We start from the raw sequence: 26,341 nt of genomic DNA on the forward strand, positions 1-26,341 counted from the left end.
GAGATTTTTCTCTCCACCCTCACACACCCATTTTAAGATCTGCACTTTTTTTAAGGCTATGGGTAGAAGGCCAGGGAGAGACTGAATAAAAATAATGAAAGATTCTTATATGATACTTAATATGTGCCATGCACTATTCTTAGTACTTTACATGTATTAGCCTGTTTAATAATACATGAGGCAAGGATGGAATGATTAAGTAACTGGCCAGAGGTCACTCAGCTAGTCAATTGACTGAGTCAAGATTTGAACCTCAACAGTTAGCTTCAAATTCTGTGCTATTCAAGTTGTACCTGAGGTTGCCTTTTACTTAACAGAAGAACTCAATAATACCTAATTTAGATAGTGCATATCAATTCATGAAACTTCAAATAATACATGAAAGTGTGTGGGCAATTGATGAAAACGTGCTTCTGCTGAGTCACAAAAGGCACCAGCCCATGACCCTTGAGTTTACCCTAGGATGGGCATCACCTATCACCCTATACATTCTAGGACATGTTCAACCTGAAGGAAGGGGATGTGCAAACAGCCAAAATGAAATTGCATTGAAAGAGGGATCTAAGCATGGGTTTGTACTGCGTGCATCTCCCTTTCTGGACATGCTTTCTTTTCTGTTCAATTCAGGGAGTGGTGCTACCAATAATCGGGCACCAGGAACTTCGAGGTTTTTTAATATTCACTCAACAAATATTTGAAAGCATCAACTTAGGGCCCGACATTGTGCTAGGCCCAGAGGTGAACAATTCAGACAAGATCCTCTCTCAATATTTACAATCTAGTTGGAGGGTGGGGAGAACAAAGACTAGGAGGCCAAGGCAGGAGAGGGGTGAACAAGGGGGAAGATTAACTCGGAGAAGCCAGTAGAATCCCTGGCAGGCGAGGCCTTGAGGCCACGCCCAAGAGGCTTTTGTATTTAACTTGCATCAATTCAGCGCCAGTGACCGCCAGATTACCCTAAACACTTTCTAGACCATTTAATCCTGTCAATCCAACCTTTACACCTCCCACTTGTGCCTGTCGGGTCACCGGGTCACTCTGGGTCCCTAGGCCTACAAGGCCTCCTCGGGCCAGGGTCACCTACTCCCCCTATCTAGTGTCGCCTCAGCCCCCACGATCATCTTCTTGAGCCACCTCGGCCAATCCGGGTTTATACTCCCGTCGGTCTCTCTTAGCGCGGGTCTCCTCCGCCGGCCAGGTCACCTCAGTGACACGCTACCAGGGCCGGAGGTTCGGCCAGCGCGTTACGCTTTGTTCCCAGAACAGGTTTTCGAAATGCCTCTCCCTCTCGGCTCCAGCTGTTTTCCTGCCAGTGCGGGGAGACCCGGCAGAGGCAGCGCCCCCGGCGGCGCACAGTGGCCCAGGAAGGGAGTGCCCGCCGCCGCCAACTTCCCCACCTCCTCAGCCTCCTCCCGGAACGCGGGATAGCGCGCGAGCGGCGCACGCCCCGGCCGTCTCGGCCGAGTTCCTGATTGGCTATGCCGCGCGACGTCACGGGGAGGGTCCCGGCGGCAGCTGGTAGGCGAGCCCGCGCGTGCGCAGACTGAGCGCGGTGAGCGGAGGGGGAGGTGGCCGGCGGCTTATCTCGCGTCCGCCATTTTGTTGCTGTAGCTCTTGGGAACCGGCTGGGCAAAACCGCCCTAGAGGCGCGACGCTCTTTGGACTCCGGTGTTTGGTGTGTCAGCGGGGGTTGGCGCAGATCCGTGGGAGCGCAGAGCCGACGCGTTTCAGGTCAGGAGTGACTGGAGGCACCCACGGACGCCGAGCATCCCGAGAACCCCGGGGCGGCCTCTGCTGCGGCTCGGCTTCACCCGCCCCGACCTCAGGCTCTGCCCGGCATTCCCCGAGCCGGCTCCCTCCGTGAGGCGGCCCCGGAGCAGGCGGGCGGAGGCGGAGGATGCTGCGGGCCCAGAGCCAAGAGGAAGGTGCTGGCTCGGCCCTCTAAGCGCGCCTTGAGGTGTGCCGAGAGGCCCTTCTTCGGTCCCAAAGCCGTCTGGCGGGCAAAGGCGTCCAGAGCGGGCAAGAGCAGCCGCCGCCCCAGAGCGCCTGCCCGACACCATGTCCTCCGCCAGGTTCGACTCATCAGACCGTTCCGCCTGGTACATGGGGCCGGTGTCTCGCCAGGAGGCGCAGACCCGGCTCCAGGGCCAGCGCCATGGCATGTTCCTAGTCCGCGACTCCTCCACCTGCCCGGGGGACTATGTGCTGTCGGTGTCCGAGAACTCGCGGGTCTCCCACTACATCATCAACTCGTTGCCCAACCGCCGTTTTAAGATCGGGGACCAGGAGTTTGATCACTTGCCGGCCCTACTGGAGTTCTACAAGATCCATTACCTGGACACCACCACGCTTATCGAGCCCGCGCCCAGGTACGCGAGCGCCCGCAGCCGGGCGCGCTACGCACCCCGACCCCCGAGGAAGGTCGACAGTGGCTGGGTTGGTTCGCTTGGGGTCCATCCAAGAGTGTGTGTGGGGGGGGGGCGGGGAGAGGGGTCATTGAACTCATTTCCCCCTATTCTGAACCAAATTACTTTCCAGAAGCCTTTCGGAAGGGAAGGCTAGTGCCAGGATCTGGGTCACTGTGGATGAAGGGGATGTGTCTTAAACAGATTTAACGGCGGTTGCATAGATAAAATGTACGCGTTTTGCTTTTCATCACATTCTTTATTTGGTTATCATGCTAAAGGAGGGTTTTTGTTGTTTTGGGATTTTTTTATTTAAACCTTTTTTGGATCACAGACTTCTTTGAGAATATTAATATCGCCGTGGCATTCTCCCTCCCCCCAAAAATGCACGTACACACAAGTTTGCACGCCATTCAAGGGTCTTGGACTCCCTGCAGATCTCTGAACTCCAGGTTAAGAACTCTTGGACTGCAGCCTTTGGAACGATCGACAAATGACAATGCTTTAGCGTTTAGGAACAAAAACCTTTAAATGTGAAGTAGTATCAGAACTGTATGTCGATACCTTGGTGCCAGGTTTGAAATAAGCCAGACACATTCTATTTTATCATACATCAGTTACAAAAAAATCTTAAAAGAAGGTGCATTGGCTTCAGTGAGGGCATTTTATTTATTTATTTTATTTTACAGTTTTCCCCCAAGCTGGACCGTTAATAGGCTAAAAATCCACTTGGTTTAATTTCAAGGAGGAATAAGGCTAGAATATTTGCTTACTAAGGGAAATTTTTAAAAGACACTTTAATTCTATCGTAGTTCAGTTTTAGATTTTTTTTGTATTAAGTCTAATGATTTAATACCTTTTAAAGTTAACAACCCTAAGTGACACTGAGCATCAAGCATCCCCTTTTGTAAATAAAATGCATTCTTTTATTTGATTATTTGCTTTAATTTGTCTTAGTCAGTATTTTATCAGATGTTTCTTTCATGCCAGATTTGAGCTGAAATTATGCCAAATTTGAGCTGAAGAAATTGCCTAGAATTTTAAAAATAAAAGGTATTTCACTGTCCAATTTGTTTCTTAAACATCTATTTTAAAAATACAGGAGATTTTGGGGGATGAGATGTTTCTGATTTTATGAATTTGCTGACGAGATTACTCCGAGCTTGAATCATTATAAGGTATTATAATTCATTAAGGAGCACCCTAAGTGTTGGCTTCTGTGGAGTAGAGATAGAGAAAAAAACAAAGCCATGACAGTATAATGACTATGAGATTAACTGCTGAAGTAAATGGACTTTAAAAACTGGGACAAAGTGATTATAAATCAAATACTGTGTAACAAAGACCTAGACACCAAGAATCTGGTGAAACTCCAGGTCCCCGAAGATGCTGGTAATTGGACTCACTTTGAGCACGATATAATTACAATGTAAGGGATAGAATCTTAGAATCCATGGTAGTGAGATTTTGTAATGTGTTTACGTAAATGATTTTCCTAACTTGGGAAGGTGAATCATATCATGAATTTCAGGCATTTATTAAGCCGTGCTATGGGCAAGGCATTGTGCTTTCTTGAGGTGACAGGTACTATATACTATAGCTGTTTCAAAAAGTGTAAGTAAATGGCTTGATAGGCCTCAGTCGCTTCCCACTACCCCCAACAACGACTCCAAATCTTCCATACACTGTGCCTTCGGAGATGTGATCGATGCCTGTCCTCTCCTCCCACCTTGACCGCCGCCCCGCTAGGCCGCTCGCTCATTCCCGGAACCTTTGCGCAGGCTGTTGGCTCTTCAGTGACTGCCTACCCACCCACTCCTCACTTACTGTATTGAAATCCTACCTGTTGTTCCAGGCACCTCTCAAATAATAGGACCTTTCCCTGACCCTCCCCCTCACATTCAGCTTTGATTAGTTCTCCTTCTCTGTGCCCTCCGCCCCAGGCGTGTTGCTGTAATTTAGTTTTTCATTTTCCCTGGTATCTCGGAGGGCCTTCACAATGCTGGCTGAATTAGATCCTGACTGGAATGACTTTGTTATACTGAATCTTTGCCTCTCCCCAGCCTGAAATTCACGGATTTGGTTTGATGTGTTATTAGCCTTTGTAGAAATCTAGAGGCTGGTAAAACCTTGGCCAGATGCAAAAGTCAGTGTAATGATTTTTCACACCCCAAACAGGCTAGATTAAGTGGGTTAGCTTTTTAGGCATCATAACTGAGCTCTTGAAGCCAGAATTTCATACGCCGTGGCTAATAGTTCGTTTTTTTTATTTTGCTCAGCAGAAGATCATAACTGTATGACTTAACTCAGAATTTAAGAATTGGTGCTTGTTTTGTTCTAGTCTGATTTTTTATTGCAATGTTCCTTAACTTTTAATTTTATATTTTTATTCAAATATTTACAAGAAAATTTTATCCCAGAGATAGGGACTAGGAAAGATGGGTGACAGATATTGCTTTCTTCATCGTGGAACTACATTTTAGTGGAGGAGGCAGAAAAGTAGAAAAATAAATAAAATACAAAATTAAGAAATGCTATGAAGGAAGTAAACCTAGGCCAAGAAAATATAATAGAAGGGACTGACTTGAGCTTATGTGGTCAGAGAAAGCATGAAACTACCTAAGGATAGAGAAGAAAAGCAAGCCTTGGAAAGGTTTAGGCTAAGGGGAAGAGTCTTCCAAGCATAGAGAAGAGCTTATGCAAAGTCCTGACATGAGAAGCCAACCACATACTGGGAGTCTGGTTCTTAAAGGAACAGGTTATAAGAAGAGTTTGGAGATACTGTGGTCAAGGTAAGGAAATTGGGTTTTATTTAAAGTGCAGTGGGTGCTGTGGAAGGAGTTTGAAGCAGGGGAGGGACCTGGGGCTGTTACTGTAATCCAGGTGCAAAATGATGGTGACTGATGACACAGTGTATGTCATAGGTCATACAGACATAGACTGACATAGAACACTTTGGCTCGGAGATGCCTATTTTGAAGATAAGATTGATGCTGATGGGAAGGGGATGATGGGGCAAGAGAAAGGAGAAACAGAGATGACAGTGGTGTATTTGCAGCTTTGTGTTCTCTGGGTTTATCTCAGTACTGCAATTGCTTTTTGTATTTGTGGTGTTCTTGTGGTGGTTTTTAAATTTAACCCCCAAACGGTATCATGTCAGATGGCTTTTGTTGATTTTGAATGACCCTAAAGGATTCTCTTTCTGAGGGTGTAATTTTTATATTACAAATCATTTGATAAACAGAAAACCTGTGGTGGTTTTCACTTCCATTTTTTTTTTTGAGCATAAACATTTTTAACATTCCGTGTATTAAGTTATAGTTGTTAGGTAAGCGGTAGTGTTTTTTTAATTTACTAGAGGTTATTTCCAGTTTAATAACAATGTTTTAGAAGGTTCTAAGTGGATTGTTTAGATATGAACTACATTTTCCCATGGTTTAGAAACTTGAAAGTGTTTTGCGTAACTGGCTTTTCCAGTTCTAGCTTATGTATAAAGGCTAGGAGAAGAATCATGAGAAGTAAAAAGTTTAAAACTGAGGCAAGTTGACCCTTAGAGAAAAGTCTTGTTTTTCACTCAACAGACATTGCATATTGCATGTACCTGGTAAAATGGAAATGCTAGCATTGAATCGACAGTCCCTGTCATGCTCTTGAGGTCAGTGGTTGCAGAGATTTTTTAAAAGGTCATTTCCCTGCTAGCTAGTATGATAAGGTAGCTGTGGGAGAACCGACAAAGGTTGCTCAGCCTACCCAAACACCCAGAGGAGAACCTTCACACTTGTGAGGCAGAAAGCAACCTCTGCGTGGACCAGAGGATATCACAGGCAGTAGGGTCGCACTTCCTCTACATCCCCTTCTAAATATTTAAGGGAACTTAGATCTGGTCTTTTATAATTAGGAGTAGGGGAGAAGGATTACCTGTAATTTCGATTAGCATAGAATTCAGCACTGAATAACACTTTGAGTTTCTTCTTACCAGTAGTTTAAATCATGTTAATTCAGTTCAGATGAGATATAAGAACATTGTCACTATGCCTAGAATGGAAGCTTGCCCAGTTAAGAGTTGTGTTCCCGTGGCAGATGAAGAACCGGTAACCATTTGATTTGTGACATTTCTCTTGTTTAAGACTCAGATCTTAAACAACAGAATTTTTTACCTAAGAAAGAATTTCCTTTTTGAGCTGCACACTTGTACTAGATTATTTCTAAGGTTCCTTCAGGCTAAAATATTTTAGTTCTGATAAGTAAAAGTGCTTAATAGTGGGAGTTCAATTATCCTAGAGTCTGAGCTAAGATCCTGACACGTAAGGTTGGGCCACCAGGCATGTGGCAGCTAGTCCAGAATGGAGGTTAAGAGTGTGAGTAGAGCAGTAGCGAGGTGAAGAGGCTTGAAAGGCAAACCCAGTGGCACACGGGATTTTCTTGTCTATATAACAGAATGAAACCAGGTTTAGGGAATTGGAGTGGCAGAGCTTTTTTTTTTTTAAGAAGGAAAAAAGAAGATAGAAACAGTAATGGGAAATGCTTCCCTGTGTCTTTGGCATTTTAATTTTATCAACAGGAATTTCAATATATTGAGTATACCAAAGCCCAGTACTAGACCCAAGGCACATAATGGGAGTAAACCATGGTTCTGTCTTTGAGAAGCTCAGTATATTGAACAAATTCAAATATACCAGGGGAGCTTAAAAGCAAATATGATCAATTAAGGGGTCAGGGAAGGCTTGAAAGAGGAGGTGCTCTTTCAGCTGATTCTTGAAGCATAAGAACAAGTGTATGAGGTAGAAGAGGTAGTAGCAGTGAATGCTGGGAAAGGCACGGAGTTGTAATTAATGGGAGTGATGGGCAGCAGGCTAGGGAGGAGGAAGAATGGTTCTAAATTGTAAAGAGCCCCTTGTGCTTTATAAATGAGTTTAACAGTGGGAGTCATCTAAAGTTTTTAAGAAGAGAATTGCCATGGCCAGTTTTAGAAACTTCTGAGATGTGGGACTGGGTAGGGAGAGAAGAGTGTAGGACTAATCAGGTGCTGTTAAGGAGAGGGGATTGTGAGAAGATCAAACGCGGTGGGAACATAAATGGAAACTGACAGTCTTCACTGGATAATTACATGTATAATACCGTGTTTCTCCAAAAATATGACTGGGTCTTACAGTAGAAGGTGAGGGCTTCAGGGATGATTGATGGTGTCTTTAATTGAGAAAATAGAAGAGAAAGGATCAGGATGAGGGGATGATTGTTTTCAACAGGAAGCCAGGTGATGGTTAGCAATCTGATGGGTTTGTTTTTGAGAAAAGAGGTGGGGGCTAAATGTATAGATTTGGGAGTCTAAGTTTAGACGGCATCCCCAGAATGAGCAGAACTGGAATGAGCAGAGGAAGAGAAGCTGTGGAAGGAGGTCTAGACTCATAGAAGGAGAATCATTAGTGATGGTATGAACGCCTGGGGATGGGAGAGGTCCTCAGTGTTCAGTGCCACTGAGTGGTAAAGAAGGGGTAATTTATCCAAAGCAGTTTGCTAGAGAGGTACTTAGCCAATCTTCTTGGAATCGATTCTTTTACCATCTATTTTCTTCTGTTTTCCAACTCCCTCCCCCCTTCTTCTGCTTCCCCCAACCCCCACTCCGGTTCACGCTGCTGTTGTTTCTCAGTCTAGTTGTGTAGGAGACAGCTCCCTGGCCCATGCTGGTGTTATGAGCCTTGCGCTCCCCCTGGCCGAGGCAGTCCGTCACCAGTCGTGGGACAGCTGCTCACGACTCATGGCAGCACACAGTAGCCCCTGCCGATCTCTGGCTACTACTAATGGCAGCCCAGCTCCAGGGAGAGCTGTTGTTCACAATCTTAGCTGTAGAGGGCGCAGCTCACTGGCCCATGTGGGAATCGAACCCGCGACCTCGGCGTTAGGAGCACGGCGCTCCAACCACTTGAGCCACTGGGCCGGCCTCGTAATTATATTTTTAAAGGGTCTATGTATAAGAAACGAATATACGACAAAGGCCATAGGTAGTCCACAAAGCCTCGAACGTAGCAACCTTTTACAGACGTTTGCCAACCTCTGGGGGCCTCCCCAGCAAGGCTTATCTGTGCTTATAGGAACCAGCAGTGTGCCCCCTGAGCTGTGGGAAGGCTGGGGAAGGGAGCCTTTGAACCTTTGGACCTCTATTCTTTTTCTGAAGCAGAACCAAAGTATGTAAGCCTATCTTCCACAAACTCTTTGAACTTCAAAGGGTGCTGATCTTGAGCTTCTTGTGCGTTACCTCCTTGCCTGTTCTCCTGACCCTTAGCTGGACTCACTCTGTCCTTCAGGCGCTTCTTGGCCCGGTCAACTTCTGTCATGACTCATAATAACTGCATGTTACGCTTTCATTTGCCTTTAAGTCTCCTCCTCTATTAAACTGGATGTCTTTTGAGAGCAGGAACTTGGTTTCAATTCATTGTCCCCCAAATTTTTAGTACATAGTAGGAAGGCCAGTGGATTCCTGTGTAAGTGGATTTCATTAGCGTTAATGCCCACTGAGGCGGTCCTAGTGTCCTCACGCTCTGTGTCGTAGAATGAACTGCTTTTAATTTTTAACTGTACAAACAATAAAATACCCTTGGATGGAGTCTGAGATGGAACCCATTGTGCTCTTAGTGAAGTATCTGAAATGTATGTACTGCTACCCAAACTTTTCACAGAATCTTTGTGGCCCTTGAAATAGGAAGAGGAGTGTACTTTAATGGGGGTGGTGTGGGGGGTGAATTGGATGCTCAGTGCTGGTCAGGAACTGTTGTGAATGTTTCAAACACATTATGACGTTAATTCTTACATACCTTAGCGGTTATAAGTGAGGACTCCAGAACCAGACTGCCTGAGTACAAATCTAACCCCTGCTATGGCTTCCTCATCTGTAAAATGGGGATAATAACAACATCCGCCTCACCAGATTGCTATAAGGATGAAACAATTTAATGTCTGCAAAGACTGCAAACAATGCCTAGCTTAGGTGATGAGTGTCAACACTTGCTGTTCCTACCATTCCTGCGATCTCTTTTTAGATGTACTGATAGTAAGCAATCTGCCCCTTAGTTGGTTGTTAATAAGTAATAAGGCTTTTAGGTTTTAAATCAAGCTCCTCATCATCATGGTATTCTGATGACTGTGAAGCTAGTCATTTACATTAAAATGATCCAAGTTTTGCCAAATGATGAATTCTGCCTTTTGGAAAGTAGTGTGGCAATATGTACCAAGGGCCATGAAAATATTCCTGTTTTTTAATCTGGGATTCTGGGCTTTACAAAAAAATCCAACATTGAGAAAATGTGGTGAAAAGAATTTGTGACATGGATGATTAAATAGGGAGACAGAAAAACTAAATATCCAGAAACATCGGGATGTTCATTGCAGCAGCATACCATTTCTTTCTCTGAGCCTGAACGAAATAGTACCCTCCTGTGAAAGTGATCATGAAGACCAGTGATGAAGGAAACGCCTGTGGTGTGATATTAGGCAGGAAAATTGCCACAAGATTTTTTTTTTTAAGAAAGCCATAAACGAGGCTGGTGGGCGGGGAGAAGAAGGGAAGGAGAACTGTAGTTACGTTAGGGCAGGAACTACGGGATTTTTTCCCTCCTCTTTCCCCCCTCTTTTTCCTTTTCTCCCTGAATGTTGTGATACTTTTTATAAAGGAAACCTTTTTTTTTTTTTTAATAAAATGCTTCAACATAGATCACGTTCTTATATGAAATAACTTTTGAAATCATTGGGGGCAAAAGAAAGAATGGCCATGAGCTGATTGGAAACCATAGTCAGTGGGAGTATCCTAGCATGTTCCCTCAGGGCTATCTAGAGCCTGGCTCTGGTGATGGTCCTGCAGGCAAAGTCAAACAGGTGCAGACTTTTTGGATGAAGCCTGGGGTTTGTTACTCTGGTTTAGCTTTTGTACTTCAGAAAAGTTAAGGGGGGAAAATGCTAATGGCAAAATAGTTTTTTCTAAAACTTCGTGTATTTACACCTTTTCAGAACATTCTTAGATAAAGAGATACTGTGTTTCCCCGAAAATAAGACCTAGCCAGACAATCAGCTCTGATGCGTCTTTTTGGAGCAATAATTAATATAAGACCCGGTATTATATTATACCCGGTATTAGATTATAGATTAGACCCGGTATTATACTAACATTATATCATACCCGGTCTTCTAGTAAAATAAGACTATGTCTTATATTAATTTTTGCTCCAAAAGACGCATTAGAGCTGATGGTCCAGCTAGGTCTTATTTCCAGGGAAACACAGCACTTCTGTACTTTTGCAGAAGGCATTACAAATGGGCTGTTGCTGGAGAGCAGGGACTGTGCTTCTACCACTATCTCCGGGAGTGTGTCTGCAACATACTAGGCAAGTGCACACAACCTGTGTGCACAGCACAGGGGTGTGGTTGTGTCTATGGACTGATGCTCAGAGGAGAGAGAACGCTTGCCTGTGAGTCGTGCAGCGAAAACTTTCACATTTTCATTTGAATGTTCAGATGATGATTCTAGTACAAGATGCAATATGAGGGTTTTTGTTTGTTTTGTTTTAATTTGGAAAACATAAACCCTTTTCTGGTTTTTGCATTTTGAGGGACATGGAGACAAAGGTCTTTGTCATCTTCTCTGCGGGTGCCTAAGGAAGTGTGCAGGATGTGTGCCATAGATTAGAACCAGGAGGAAGAGTCCCTGGTGGTTGCCACAGGGTTCTGAGGAAGGCAGCTACTGAACTGAACTTGAGTTTGTAAAAATAAATTCAGACAAGGTATCTGTGTGTGTAAACAAAAGGTTCCTATAAAACAGATATGTGTGTATGCACTTGGCATGTGATGTTAAAAGGCGTGTTCAGAATATTCTGTTGCAATATAAACTATAGAAAGTAAAACTGTAACAGAACCTTCATAACTACTGAGCATGTAAGGAGGAGATAATGTATTATGCGGAATGGTTTATTAAAAAGTTTGACAAACACTGATATAAAGAAAGATTTTTTCTCTTAACTTTTTTTTTCTTGTAAGGTATCCAAGCCCACCAATGGGATCTGTATCAGCACCCAACCTCCCTACAGCAGAAGAAAATGTGGAATATGTACGGACTCTGTATGATTTTCCTGGAAATGATGCTGAAGACCTGCCCTTTAAAAAGGGTGAGATCCTGACGATAATAGAGAAGCCTGAAGAACAGTGGTGGAGTGCCCGAAACAAGGACGGCCGGATTGGGATGATTCCCGTCCCTTATGTTGAAAAGCTTGTGAGATCCTCACCACACGGAAAGCATGGGAATAGGAATTCCAACAGTTACGGGATCCCAGAACCTGCTCATGCGTATGCTCAACCTCAGACCACAACTCCTCTACCTGCGATTTCTAGTACTCCGGGAGCAGCGATCAACCCCTTACCATCCACACAGAATGGACCTGTCTTTGCAAAAGCAATCCAGAAAAGAGTACCCTGTGCTTATGATAAGACCGCCTTGGCATTGGAGGTAAAAATCTATTAAGGCTGTTTTTTTGGGGGGTTCTTTGACATTCAGTTTTCATGTTTAGTTTTAGTTTTGTTTCTGCAAAGTGATGACTGCTCATTTAAGGTTATATTCAATGGAATAAGAAAACTGGTGATTTTTGAAAAATCCACTGTGTGACCCACATGATTCTTGTCTTTTCCTATACCTTGTTTCTCCCAGGTTCTCAGCCTGCTTGCTCTCTTTTCTGCTCCCATAGATTTAGTTTCACAGTAACTGGTCTTCTTTCCGGTAAGGAAAGAGGATGGTTAAGAAATACCTATGACCTGGAGACGAAATCAACACAGACGCACATAGCTATTTGTACATTTCCATATTCCTAACATGGTGCTCAGTTCGGTTGAGGAGAAACATGAATAAATGTCTTCTCTTCAGCTAGGCAGAGGAATAACTTAAAAATATATCAGGTGTTACGAAGGATTTTGTAAATTATAATAGCATGAAATAGAACTTGAACATTTTAATCGCCAAGTCATGTTCTTCTAACTAAACATTAACTGCCTTTAAAAAAAAAAAAGTCTTGCAAAACTTAGCATATTACCGTGGCTATGGAAATACAAAGAAGTCCTTAAGATCAGTGTTGATGAGCCCGTTGAGGGTGGTAGTGAAACTCCAATACCAGTTTCTACCAGAAGGTAGAAGTTTGGTGAGACATCTGATTAAGCCCAGGGTGACCATATATGAGCACAAACACCATGACAATCTCGGGGAGAAAAAGGACAGGAGAATCCGACAGATAAAGTAGGTTTTAAAACTTCATATTTTGAGAAGAATGGTCCCATGTATTTTTTAGTGTTACTTTTTTCTGAGGTATAAAACGCCTACAGTGAGGTTGGCCATAAATACTGTATCAGAACATGGGATTTGGTGCCACAGATCCCGGCTCTTTTCATTTATTGATAATTTGTGAACCACAAACTGCAATGTGAGTATCATACGATTGCAGTTGAATACTTTCTTAATATTATAAAATTGCATATATGTTAAAGAAACAGATTAAGTCAGTGATTTTCTGTTTTTACCCTAAGGTCAAAGCAAGATAGGGTTGGGAGACAGCCTAGGTGCATGGCAGAAGGATGAAGTAATAGAGCCTGTTGCTTCAAAACAGCAAAACTTAACCCACAAAACAGCCTGGGCACAGATAAAAGTTAGCTATAATTTGTTTGGTGTGTATTTTTTCATTAGTTATCCTCAGTATTCTCTGGACCAGGAGTCATATCTCAGCAAACTACACCTGAAGGTTTGTTTCCTTCAAGAGTCCGTGGTTACTTATCCCTCCCATGTTGGCTGTAAAGAAAAAGTGAGGCTTGTGGGAAGGACCAGGATAAGGTCTGGGGAGGACCCAGATGCGTTTAGACTTCCCAGTGGAAGAACAGTGGGTCCTGGCTGAGTAGGCCTTCCCGCTTCCCCATCTCCATACAGACCTGCCCCTGCACAGGTACACACCTCTCGCCTAGTCTACACCTCAGCATCCTAAAATAACTTGGGGTTTACTGGGCCCTAAGTACCTTCCAGTTTGCGTAGTGGTTTCTGCCTTCTGAGACATTTTTATATCTGTCATTTCATAGAAGTAGGGAGCGAGGATTCAGATGTGGTGTGACTTGGATGTATTAGGGCAGCTGCTTGTTGGCACACCACGGTGAGAACCTTGGGGGCCTGAGGCTCCCAGGCAGAATTCTAAGCCCCATAAAGGAAGTCAGGAATTGGGTTCTTACCTGAGCTGGGGTTTAAAGCCTCACTCCATTTAGGATACCTGCCTGTTGACCTCTGGCTCTAAGATGTGCATCTTAGAAATCCATAATTTCTGTGCATTCCTTGGAGTGTGCACAGGGGACTGTGGAGAGGGAGACCAGGTGCTGTAGAGGGGATCACTTAGGCTTGGTGGTGGATACATAGGTAGTTAGTTACCTTAGAGCAGGGTGTCCAAACTGCGGCCCGCGATCCATTTTTTATTGGCCCGCAGCAAATTCCAAAAATATATTTAGTTCACTTAAATAAACCAGGTGAGGCAATACGTACTTCACCTCGAGTGAGTGGCCCGGCTGTTTGTGTATTTTACCACATATGGCCCTTGGTGAAAAACGTTGAGAAAAGTATGGACAACCCCTGCCTTAGAGAGACCGGCGTGAGGAGACAGAGGCTGTCTGGTTAATAACGTATATTTTAAGGTCACCCATATATGTGGCCGTTATGCAGCTCTCCTAGTCTCTCAGACCCCAGAGAGAGGTGTCTGTACCTCTCTGTGACACTAACCTCTGCAGCCTCCTCGTGACACTAACCCAGCCATGTAAGCCCCATCAAAGAACGAGTGTAAGTGGGACCTGAGAAATACACCTTTGCCAAATTCCGCTTAATGCTGTTTCTGATTCTGTATATTTAAATGAAACTTTCGGCCATAGCATAAGTAAATATTTCTGTGAATTGTGTTATCTTCTAAAACTTAGTGGTGCCTGTCTGATCTTGTTAAAAACAGCTCTCTTGGGACTGTAGCAATTAGGTTACTAGGAAAAGTATTAAAATTAAAATGAGAAAGGTAAGACAAAAAGTAGGACAAAATGTACCGGTAATTGAAGCCTCGTTATTCCCCTTGATAGTATTACAGAGAATGGTGATGGCTTAAGTGAACTTTATTTCTTGAATAATTTCACAAGTTTTTTCATAAAACTTGATTTTTGAAAGAACATTCCTGCAAGTAAAAAGATTTTTAAAACAGACCTGTGTTTAACCACATTCCTCTGTTACTCACCTCTTCTCAAGAAGCAAGTTGATTTGAAAGGGAGCGGTGGGTGTCCCTACTCCTTGAGAACAACTCTCCCATGTCCTTGGTATACTTGGGCTGGAGGGGCTCCTGGGAAGCAGGTCACACCCTACGAGAATATTCTCAGACTGAGGGAAGTGATGTAGTCATTTCCAAAAGTAGATAATTGGGCAGAAGAGAATGTTTGGAGAAAAGGTGCTATTGTCATCATAAAATACCTGTAGTCAAAGTTGTATTCTCTGACACAGTGGAGAGGCAAGATGGTTAGGAAAGATCATGGACCCTAATTCAAGTCCCAGCTTTTCCTGGTGTGGTCTTGGGCAGGGTACTTAAATTCTTTGAGCCTAAAAGGCACCCTGGCTCTAGAGTTGGTGTTAGTTTGTTCATTAATCATCTTCATGCAGCCACCCTGTAAGGGGTGCCTTGTAGGGTTCTGCCATCAAGAAGCTTGCCACCCAGGGAAAGACTAGGGACAGAAACCAGCAGGGTGGGAACTGCTCTGGTAACAGAGTAGGAGGGCGAGTGCAGAGGGGGTAGGAGATGGAGTGTGGGTGGGTATTGGTCTTACGGGGTTCCTGGAGGAGTAACTCTTGAGCTGAGTTGTGAAGGGTGAAGAGAAGTTAGCTGGGTGATGTGGGGAGGCGGTTCTGGCAGAGGGAGGAGCTTGTGTAAAGACGACGAACACCACTGAGGAGCTAGAGGTTGGTGAGAGTGCCGGGTATGTTGGGCAAAAGTGGCAGAAGACAGCGCGGGGGGATGGGCTGTTGCTCTATTGTCAAAGGGCTAAGCTGAGGTTAACGATTTTCTTGTGTTACCTTCATGGAGGTCTGAAGTAGCCGGTTTCTCACAACTGAGGGGGTTCAGGAGTTTGCAGGCAATTTACCTTTTTATTGACTGATTTTCAAAATAAATTAGAGCGAATGCTTGTGTCTCCCTCGAACCATGTTATGCTCACACACTTGTATTCCAGTATACTTTCCTGACTAGAAAACAAAGGGAAGAAATTTCTTAGCATCCTCAGAATTGTACTTAACTCTGGGTGTACACAGCCGTAACTTTTTGCTGTATGAACAGTGGTGTCCGAGTGTCTGAATGGAGCCTCCGCAGAGCGTTCCCCTGTGGTATGGGGTACGAAAACAGTTGATGACATGAGGTCGGGGTCTGTGGGAATCAAAATCAGTGGAACAGATACTGTGGAGGAAGAAGAACCATTTCTCAGGCTGTAAGTAAAGGCTTAAAGTGATTTAGGATGGAATTCATACAAATCAAGAAGAAAGGCAGTTTGTAATAATACTTAGATCATTTAGTCTAACCATCTTCCTAATGATTTTAGCTTTCTACAGCATCCAAATCCAGTGGCCCTCAGGTCTCTACTTGGACACCTCCAAAAACATTCACCCCTTCAGCAGAGGTTTGAGTGCTTATTACATATGTGGCGGGCGTTTATACAGTAGTTGGAGTACAACGGTGAACAAAGCATAGGTCTCTGTCCTTGTGGAACTTCTGGGGCACAGTCTCCTGAGGTGGTTCCTCCCATATTGGGTGACTCAGGTAGTTAAGTTCCTTGCGTTCTAGCTCTTCACCAGGGAGAAACAGACCACTCTGTCCCCTTCCTGCATTTGCCTAGCCCAGTATTTGGCTTCAGTGTGTTGCCCTACGGTTGTCCCTTGAGTTTTTTGGTTTTTTGGGTTTTTTTTTTCCTTTTTGGTCCTACACCGTCTGTACAATTCTCTGAATCTTAAAATCCTAATTATGTCTTCTTAGCATATTGATTCCCACCCTCCTCAGTTTCATAAAAGCACAGTCCAGATCTTTGTTCTAAGTCCTCTTCTGCAGTCCCTCCTGATCTATGTCTCATATCTAAAAAAAGACGGTGAGGTCGTGGTCTGGCGTGACTTCTACTTGGTTGAGTCCAGCTGCCTTCCAAACACCTCATTTCCCATTCTAAATAGTCATAAAGCAATAAATAATTTGCTAATTGCGTCCAGAATTTTGTGCAGGTTTGATTTCAGGCTCACCTTTTACATTTTATAGAATTTGCCATCATCCCTGTTTAACAGAACCAAGAAACCTGATCCTTCATAGGTCTGCCCTTGCTTCTGTGATGTAATTCCATGGCAAGAGACCACTATTGGACTCTTATTCCTGTTTGCCAGTGTGTTTAGTCAATATTTAGGTATCTGTCCTTATCAATATAAGAACATCTTTTCATCTTTGGTGCATGTTCTTTTTATGACTCAAGAGTTCTTTGTGTGAGCTTACCAGCATTCTCAAGACACTTACTCTTCACTCCCATTGGGGTCATCTGTGATTGTATTGTTCAAATTTCTTCTGGATTATCTTCTCCCCATTTCAGAACGCCTAGTCTTTAGATTACATCTGGTCTCAAAATCTTTTGAATTGGCATCCATAAGGCCCATGGTACCACTTCCTTCACGACTAACTGGTCTGGAATTCTCAGTTTTCTACTTCAACCATTTGGTTTTGCGTCATTGGTCAGAATTAAATTTCACATTTGCAGTTTCTTCATCGCTTCTTCTATGTACTTACTGAGATGAAGTTGTCTACAGAGCAAATCTAGGTTTCAGTAGTACCAGTTGTATTTTTCAAATGTCTCAAGGATTATCCATGAGTTCCTGTAGCTAAGTGACCTGTAGTTTGTACGTACGTGCTTTCAGGAGTTTACATGTTCATCATGAAGCATCCAGCTCAGCTCTGGAGACCCGTCCAGGGTCAGAGCCTCCCTAACGTGTCATGGGGCCACTGGCTCCCTTCCGGTCACATTCCAGCAGTGATGCCCTTTCTCACAGAGATTTGTCAGAGATGCCCACAAGCTCACATTCAGCTTCTTCATAAGAATCTCAGGGCATTTCATCAGTATGACAGTCTCCTCCTCCACCCTCTGTTTTTATGTCGTGTCAATTATCCTTACCAGCACGTAGTCTTAGGAATTTGATTGACTCTACCTCTGCACTGAAAGTGCCTTTTTCCTTAATCATAGTACCTGTCAAAAGTAGGACTTTTTAGAAAGTTCTTGTATTTTTTCTTTTTTTTAAGATTTTATTGGGGAAGGGGAACAGGACTGTATTGGGGAACAGTGTATACTTCTGGGACTTTTCCAAGTCAAGTTGTTGTCCTTTCAATCTTTGTTGTGGAGGGCGCAGCTCAGCTCCAGGTCCAGTTGCCCCTGTTAGTTACAGGAGGCACAGCCCACCATCCCTTGCGGGAATCGAACTGGCAACCTTGTGGTTGAGAGCCCGCGCTCCAACCAGCTGAGCCATCTGGCCACAGGGGAGCTGAGCGGCGGCTCACTGACTTCATTCTAGTTGCAGAAGGGCGCAGCTCACTGGCCCATGTGGGAATCGAACTGGCAGCCCCATTGCCCAGAGCTCTCACTCTAACCAACTGAGCCACCCATCCGCGCAGTTCTTGTATTTTTAATATTTTTTTTCTTATAGCATATTATATTCTCATTGGGTTGTGAATCAAAGAAGATTGTTTTTTAAAGGTTTTTGTTTTTCTTCCTCAATATGTAAATTGGGTGAGGAAACCATGAAATTGAGGCTCTAGTGTCATGCAGGCTGGTCATCAATGCTCACCTTAGTTTTCTGTATGTGGTAATAGCTGTTCAGAAGGAAGAACCAGTACCGTGTTTCCCTGAAAATAAGACCTAACCGGAAAATAAGCCCTAGCATGATTTTCCAGGATGACATACCCTGAACATAAGCCCTAATGCGTCTTTTGGAGCAAAAAGTAATGTAAGACCCAGTCTTATTTTCAGGGAAACCCAGTAGCTAGGGATCTCACAGTATTTTAGTTAATCCTCATGGCTGCCCTGTGGAGTAGATGGCACCAGTCCCGTTTCATGCACTTAGAACTTGAGGTTTGTGTGATTTGCTGACAGTCTCACAGGTGGTACGTAGCACACCTAGGACTCAGCCCACAGTCTTTTTTAAGAACAGCTTTATTGAGATATAATTCACATATCATACAATTTACCCATGTAAAGCGTACAACTCTGTGGTGTTTAGCATATTACATTATTCATTTAAAAAAATTGTGGCGAGGGGCAGCCAGGTAGCTCAGTTGGTTAGAGCGCGGTGCTCTTAACAACAATGTCGCCGGTTCAATCCCCGCATGGGCCACTGTGAGCTGCGCCTTCCACAACCGGATTGAAACAACTACTTGACTTGGAGCTGATGGGTTCTGGAAAAACACAAGTAAGTAAAAGTTTTTAAAAAAAAATTGTGATGAGATATGTATAACAATCTACCGTTTTTGAGGTGTACAATTCAGTGCACATTTACAGTGAACATTTACAGTGTTGTGCAATCCTCGTCACCATTTCCAAAACTTTTTCATCACCCCAAACAGAAGCTCTTTAACCATTAAGCAATAAACTCCCCAGCCCCCCTCACCTGAGGCTCTGGTAACCTCTAATGTACCTTCTGTCTGTCTGTATGAATTTGCCTATTATAGAAAACTCATATACATGGAATCATACAATATTTGTCCTTTGGGTCTGGCTTATTTCATTTTCCCAGGGTCATCCACATTGTAGCATGTATCTTCTTATGGCTGTTTAGCTGTTTCATTAGGTGATAGACACCAGTAATTTCCACCTACTGGTTATTGAGAATAGTGTTGTTATGAACACTTGTCTACAAGTTTTTGTGTGAATATCTGTTTTTAATTTTTTTGGTATATGTGTTTAATTGTTTGAGGACAGCCACATTTTTCCACAGTGGCTATATCACTTTACAGTCCCACCAGTAATACACAAGGGTCACAGTTCTCTACATTCTTGCCAACACTTTGTTTTGTGTGTTGTTTTTTTAATTACAGCCATCCTACTGGATGTTGAGTATCTTTTCAGGTGCTTGACCATTTTTATATCTTCTTTGGGAAAATGTTTGAGTTCTTTGCTCATTTTTTAATTGTTGTTTTTTGTTGAGTTTTAGCAGTTCTTTATGTATTCTGGATATTAAGCTCATCAGATATTTGATGTCTAAATATTTTTCCATTCTGTAGGTTGTCTTTTCACTTCTTGATAGTGTACTTTGATGCACATCCTTAATTTTGATGAGGTGCAACTTACCTATTTTTTCTTTTGTTACTCATGCTTTTTTTTTTTTTTTAAGATTTTTTTATTGGGGAAGGGGTACAGGACGTTATTGGGGAACAGTGTGTACTTCCAGGACTTTTTTCCAAGTCAAGTTGTTGTCCTTTCAGTCTTAATTGTGGAGAGTGCAGCTCAGCTCCAGGTCCAGTTGCCATTGCTAGTTGCAATGGCATCCCTTGCGGGAGTCGAGGAATTGAACTGGCAGCCTTGTGGTTGAGAGCCCACTGGCCCATGTGGGAATCGAACCGACAGCCTTCGGAGTTAGGAGCATGGAGCTCTAACCGCCTGAGCCACCGGGCTGACCCCGCTACTCATGCTTTTGATGTCATCTAAGAATGCATTGCCAAATTCAAAGTCATGAAGATTTACCCTTGTGTTTTCTTCTGAGAGTCTTAATGATTTTAGCGCTTACATTTAGGTCATTCATCTATTTTGAGTTAATTTTTGTATATGGTTTGATGTAGGGGTCCAAATCTTTTCTTTTGCATGTGGGGATCCAGTTGTACCAGCACTATTTGTTGAAGAGATTGTTCTTTCCCCATTAAGTGAACTTGGCACAAAAATCAATTGGCCATTGTACACCTAAAAATTGATAGATAGGTTTATTTCTGAACTCAATTCTATTCCATTGGTCTGTGTGTGTGTCTGCATGCCAATACCCGTTGTGATTACTGTGGCTTTGTGTAGTACTGAAGTCAGGAAGTATGAGTCTTCCAACTTTGTTGTTCTTTTTCAAGATTGTTTTAGCTGTTCAGGTGCCTTACAGTGCCATATGAATTTGAGACCAGCCTTTCCATTTCTGAAAAAAAAAATAAAATAAAATAAGGCCGTTAGAATTTTCATAGGGATTATGTTGAATTTGTAGATCACGTTGGGTAGTGTTGACGTCTCGATAATATTAAGTCTTCCTATCCATGAACATAGGATGTCTTTCCATTTATTTATTTAAGTCTTTGTTAATTTTTTTTAGCAATGTTTTGTAATTTTTTGGTTTACTTGGCTAAATTTATTCCCAGTTATTTTATTCTTTTAGATGGTTTTGTGAATGGCAGTGCTTTTCTTTTTCTTTTCTTTTTTTTTTTTTTTTTTAGTTTCAGGTGTATAAAGCAACATGATAGACATTTACACCCCTCACAAAGTGATAACCCTCCTCCCCCTGGAATTGCATTCTTAATTGTTCAATACTGGTGTATAGAAACACAACTGATATTTGTGTGTTGGTCTTGTACCCTGCAACTTTGCTGAATTTTGTTACCTCTAATAGCTTTATTGTGGAATCTTTAGAATTTTCTATATATAGGATCATGTCATCTGCGTATAGAGATAGTTTTACTTCTTCTTTTCCATAGCGCAATTCTCTTGCATCACAGCATAATGGCCTATGATACCTCTAAGCCCTGGCCCATCCTAAAATAGAAATCCTTGTGTTTTCATAGGAAGTGTTAACCAGTAAGCAGCCCTCTCGAACCAAGTTACTGTCCTGAAAGATAATGGGAATTTCAAGGAAGAGACTAAGTCTTCTGTATTAAAAACAGCATCTGGTTGTAGGTGAGAGTGCATGAGGCTACTTGACTGGGATTTAGGGCACAGACACGGAGGGTCCTGGCCCTCTGAAGCCTCCAGCTCTAGTAGCTTTGATTTATACAGGTGCACAAAGAACACAGAGGCAAAATGTTAAAACAGGTGAAGGCCTCAGGCAGCTCCTTGAGGGCAGGGCTGTTTGTCTGCTTTGTTCTCATTGTATCCTTCCAGGGCCTGACCGTAGATATTCAGTACTTGTTGATTTGAATAAACAAGTGAAAGTCACAAATAGCAGGATGAAAACTACCTGGTGATTGTATGACATGGGTTTTTGTTTTGTTTTGTTATCTTTTTTGGGTTATGGACCCCTTTGAGAATCTTGTGAAAGCTGTAGAATCTTTCTCCAGAAAAACAACATACATTAACGTATTTACATACAATTCTGCATATACTTTCAGGATGTTCTTTGATTTCTGAGACCCATTCATGTCACCCAAGTTAAAACTTATGATTCCACTGTAACTCATTGTTACATTGCCCTGGATCTTATTTTTATGTAACCTAAGGGTTTGTATTCTCAAAATGTCAGTGTGGGGAACGGAGGCTGGTTGGGGAAGCAGAAAGCTTCTGTGACAACCAGGTCTTGGTGCTTCTAGGGCTTTGACTGCTCTTTGAATCAAACGCTAGAAGTCAGGCAGTAGAATTATTTCCAGAGCTGTTGTGTTCATACTCTGGACAAGCAGAGCTATAGGAAACTGTTGCCAGCACACTTAACTCTTGCCTTCTTGCATAGTCCTCACTAGACACAAGAATGGAGCTGACTAGTGTCTTACCAGTGTGTGCTTAATGGTAGAGTTACCGAGTGCGCACCCCAAGTGCTAAGTGCAGCCAGGCACAAAGATAGTATGTGGCAGTTCTAATAACGATTAGGATTGTCACAGGGTCACAATCAGTAAAGATGGTGCATAAGGTTAGGTGTCTTTCTCTTGATCTGTTGACAAGGGTTAGTCGCATCTTCCAGGTTTAGAGTGTTCCTTGAACTGAGTTGATCGATACCCAACCACTTCAAGATTGACGTCTCCTCCAAAGCAAGTGCTTCTTTGGGCTCAGTCCCACCGTGAAGCCAAAGGAAGGGCACTGTACCAGAATCAGTGATGAGAGCAGCAGCAAGACGACTGAAGAATTTGAGGCAGTACCATCCGTAGAGACATGGAAGAAGCTGGTCCACAGCCAGGCCTATAATTGGGGGCAGCAGGCAGCATGACATAGCCAGGGCACTTTTCTGTGTTGGTGTTCTGGGACTTGTTCCCCATGTGAAGGGCCTTGGACTAAGTTAGAAAACAGCAGGAGGACTGACGTGCTATTTTTGACAAGTGAGAGTTCCTGCAAGGCCAGAATGATGCATTAAATGGCCAGGTGGCCATCAGTCTCCCAGTCATTCTTTCTTCCTAGGCTGAACCTTGACCTATCTCTGCTTAGTGTGGTTCCCTCAGTCAAAGCAATAGCTCCTTGTTGATTCAGTACTGTTTTTCTACTACTTGCTGCTTTTTATAAACTGTTTTTATTATTTAACAAATATTCATTGAGCGTGTACCATGTCTGGACAGTGGGTTATTTATTGTCTATCCCACAATGAAGACAGCCGTTCCTTGAGGAGAAGAACTGAGCTGCTCATTTTCCCCACAGATATGCAATAAATTGTATTAAATTGATTAGGTAGAATCCTGTGGAAAGTATTATAAAGACCATCAGAATTACAAATTAATTGGAAGGCATGAGGTTTGCATGTTCTTTGCAGTTTTTACTACTAGGTTCACCCTCTTCTTCATCTTTCCATCATCTTCCTCAGTTGCTTAGAATCCATCACAGTAGTTTTCAGGCCTTTCCCTCATCTCCTCTCATTCTAACGTGGTGTCCTTCCCATCCCATCAGTTTTGAAAGGACCCTTGTTAGTTAACAAGGTTGAAAACCCACTTGAATACCGTGTTTCTCCCTGCTGATGCTAATTCTTCGAAAGTGCTTCAGAAGCAGTGACCATCTGGGGGCATGAGCGTGGAGATGGGGGTTCTCTTCAGGAATTCCACTCCCATGACATCTACTGTTGACTTCGTTGGGTGTTCTGGTTAACAATTCCCATGTAGTACTTGCTTCAATTATTGCAGGCACCTTTCAAAGTCAGAAGGAAACTGAAACTTGGACAACTTGAGCAGTTTGCCACGGTCATGTAGTCACTAAGAGTGGCAGAACTAGGACATCAGTCAGTCCAGTCCTGCCCAGCGCTCCAGAGTTCATAGCGCAAACCACTGCACCTATGCCACCTTATGCCTGTTTTAAGCAGACAAGAGATAGCATACATCTTGTAGAGCTTAGTTTTTGGTAGGTCTAATATTCAAGGTGTATTCTAAGTACACAGTATAGAGCCTAGCCCAGTGTTCTGAGCAAAATAAATACCCCATCTGTGATGACTACCACTGGAGGTCATTCCTGCTTTCATTGTCTTCACGTGCAGCTTTATAAGGTGCTCATTAGGGGGTTTGTGTTAATCCTTGGGATTTGTTTGATTCGGGTCAGAGTTGTTTCTGTTTCTTCAACTGTAAAAGAAGAGCAGAGGTACAAGGTTTCTTAGGACCAGCTTGGCGATTCTGGACCACAGCCTAGAACATGATTTTTAATATCTTAAGATATACAGTTGTATAACTGCATTTCCAGTACATCATGTCCTTGCATCTGTTATATAGTCCAAGTCTGGGAAAGAGCTCGGCAAGTTTGAGAAATTGAAAGGAAGCCAGTGTGATTGGAGGGGAGGGAAAGAGGGGCACGAAATGAGGTCAGAGATGGGAAGAGTCAGGAGCCAGATCAGGCAGATCCTTGAAGGTGGGAGTTTGGCTGTTGCTCTTGTAAAGGCAGAGCGGTGACCCATTCTGGGTGGTGGTGGTGGTGGTGGTGGTGGTGGTGGTTGCTGCTGCTGCAAGGTCTGTCTTTTACTGTCCTAAGGCGCTTGTGCCTGTCACGTCTGTCCTCCTGAACCATGCTACTCTGCTCGGCCATCTCTGCCCAGCATGTGGGGGACTGCAACCCATAGTTTTCTCTCTTTTCTTTGATTCTGCAGATTTCTCTGGAAAGTAGTTTTTAAGAAACCTGTGACATGGAGTACAAAAGGGCAAAGCAAGTTCCCTCCTTCAGAGAGTGCTATATTATGTTAGTGTGTGTATTGGGGGTGGAGGGGTGGACATGGAGGAGCCAAATGGAGCCTCCTTGGGGGTGTCTGACAGAATCCTGGAGGATAAGTAAGGAACCTGACCTCCTGACATCGCAGAGCCTTGCTTTCCACTAATACCAATGGGAGGTGCCCACCTAGCAGGGTTATTTTATAGAACACCACAAAAAGAGGAGTGGGGCAATGGGGGAGTGAGGGAGGTGGGTGAGGTCTCCCATTTCCGGTGCCATAGAGCGTCAGAAGTAGAGAAGTAGACTCTGGCTGTTGACGTGAGCCACCAGGAGTTCCTTGGTGAAACGGTGGGAGCAATAGCTAGAGTGTGGTAGGTAGGGTCTGGCTGTAGGAGAGGAGGGTGATTAGGAGTTGGCTGGTTGGGCTGGGGTGACATAGATGATGGAAGGGGGGTCAGGGCAGGATAGCTGGGCGGGCAGAGCCAGGTGGTGAGAGGCTGGGGAGAACCAGAGGCGGGAGCGTTAACAGGAGGTCAGAATATACTCCTTGCTCCCCTGGCTGGAGGGATGAGTGCATCCAAAAAATGGGAAGGGTTGCCCAGGGCCAGGTTTTGGGGAAGGTGAGACTTTTGTTTTCTTCCACTTTTATCAAACATCGGCTAAGGCAGACTAAGATCACAAACTTGAGGCAAAATGTGTGCTCTCTGAGCATCTGGAATCCAGTTGAAGATAGAGATGGCATAGATAAAAGACAGGATTCCGAAGTATTTTTTATAGGACATCATATGAGTGGGCAAACAAAAACTTCAGTCACAGGGAGAAGCCATTGATTCTGTCATCCTGTCAACCGCATCCAGCAGCCCAAAACTGTAGTTTCAGTTTCCTTGTTTTTTTGTGTGTTTTTTTTAAGTCTCAGCTCATTCTTGCCTTGGCCTTTTTACTTTAACATCTTGTCATAGTCCGATCTGACGTCTGGGTCTGCGTGCCTGCTTGCAGACTGCCCAGGTGCCTTCGGAACATTGTCCCTTAGTACAGAAGAGGCCACCTGGGTGTTTGCTTGCCCGACCCCCCTCCTCTTTCCTCACTGAGTCCTCTGCGGGTGTACGTCCACACGCCCTCTTACTTGTCCTTGCTTTTTGTATGTTTACTTTAATCCATTAATTATATTTTCTGTGTTTGTAATTAACAATAAAGAGAAATTAATTTGGAATGGTCTCAGTTTTCTATCCATGAGTTTTTATTTCATTGTTTTAAAAATAAAGAGGCAGTTTGTTTTCTTAGGTGGAAAGGAAATGAGGAAAGAATATCATAAGTTGGAGAGAAAAGCAGGACAGTGACGCTGCTCGTCTCGATGGCCTCATTGCTCTCCCAGCAACGAGATAGCAGGTTCTGCACTGAAAGGCTTAATGAGGTCAAGACCCTAGAGGAGATGCAGTGCAGAGCTCAGGGAGTCGGGGGGCTGGTCCAGCTGCAGGGGCCCAGGGTTTGTACTGTCTGGGGAGCTCCTGCCTGCAGCAGGATTCTCACTGCTCACCTCGGCCTGAATTTCATTTGTGTGTTAAAGAAGTTTCATTATTAATGTCTTATGTTTGTACTGAAATAGCCCTTTTTAAAAAATGGGTTGAAATGATTAGATTGGACACGAGTCATGATTCCAGATTTTCCTCAACTTTACCTTCCAGCTACGTGCTTTCTACAAAGTCTCTACTATAACTCAAGGTTCTCATACAATAGAGAGTTCCTGATATGCAGACCTGAAAAGTGTCTCTACTAGAAACAGAAATATGATCATAATTAAAGTTTTCCTGTTTTGCGACTTCTGTACAGTAGGAAAAGGATATACA

The 26,341-nt window shown here is 43.6% G+C and overlaps 1 protein-coding gene and 1 non-coding gene across 2 annotated transcripts in view; one reads left to right on the plus strand and one right to left on the minus strand.

Moving 5' to 3' along the window:
- Positions 1 to 1,558: 1,558 nt before the first annotated feature.
- Positions 1,559 to 26,341, plus strand: part of CRKL (CRK like proto-oncogene, adaptor protein) — a 30,490-nt gene continuing 5,707 nt past the window's right edge. The window contains exons 1-2 of the mRNA XM_033097808.1: positions 1,559 to 2,369; positions 11,427 to 11,892. Coding sequence (XP_032953699.1) covers positions 2,059 to 2,369; positions 11,427 to 11,892 — 777 coding nt within the window. The 5' untranslated portion in view covers positions 1,559 to 2,058. The remainder of the gene's footprint in view (positions 2,370 to 11,426; positions 11,893 to 26,341) is intronic.
- Positions 8,267 to 8,340, minus strand: TRNAR-CCU (transfer RNA arginine (anticodon CCU)). The gene has a single exon. It is a non-coding gene; the product is annotated as a tRNA-Arg (tRNA).

This window comes from Rhinolophus ferrumequinum, chromosome 25 (genome assembly GCF_004115265.2).
Source record: "Rhinolophus ferrumequinum isolate MPI-CBG mRhiFer1 chromosome 25, mRhiFer1_v1.p, whole genome shotgun sequence".
Taxonomy (NCBI): Eukaryota; Metazoa; Chordata; class Mammalia; order Chiroptera; family Rhinolophidae; genus Rhinolophus; species Rhinolophus ferrumequinum.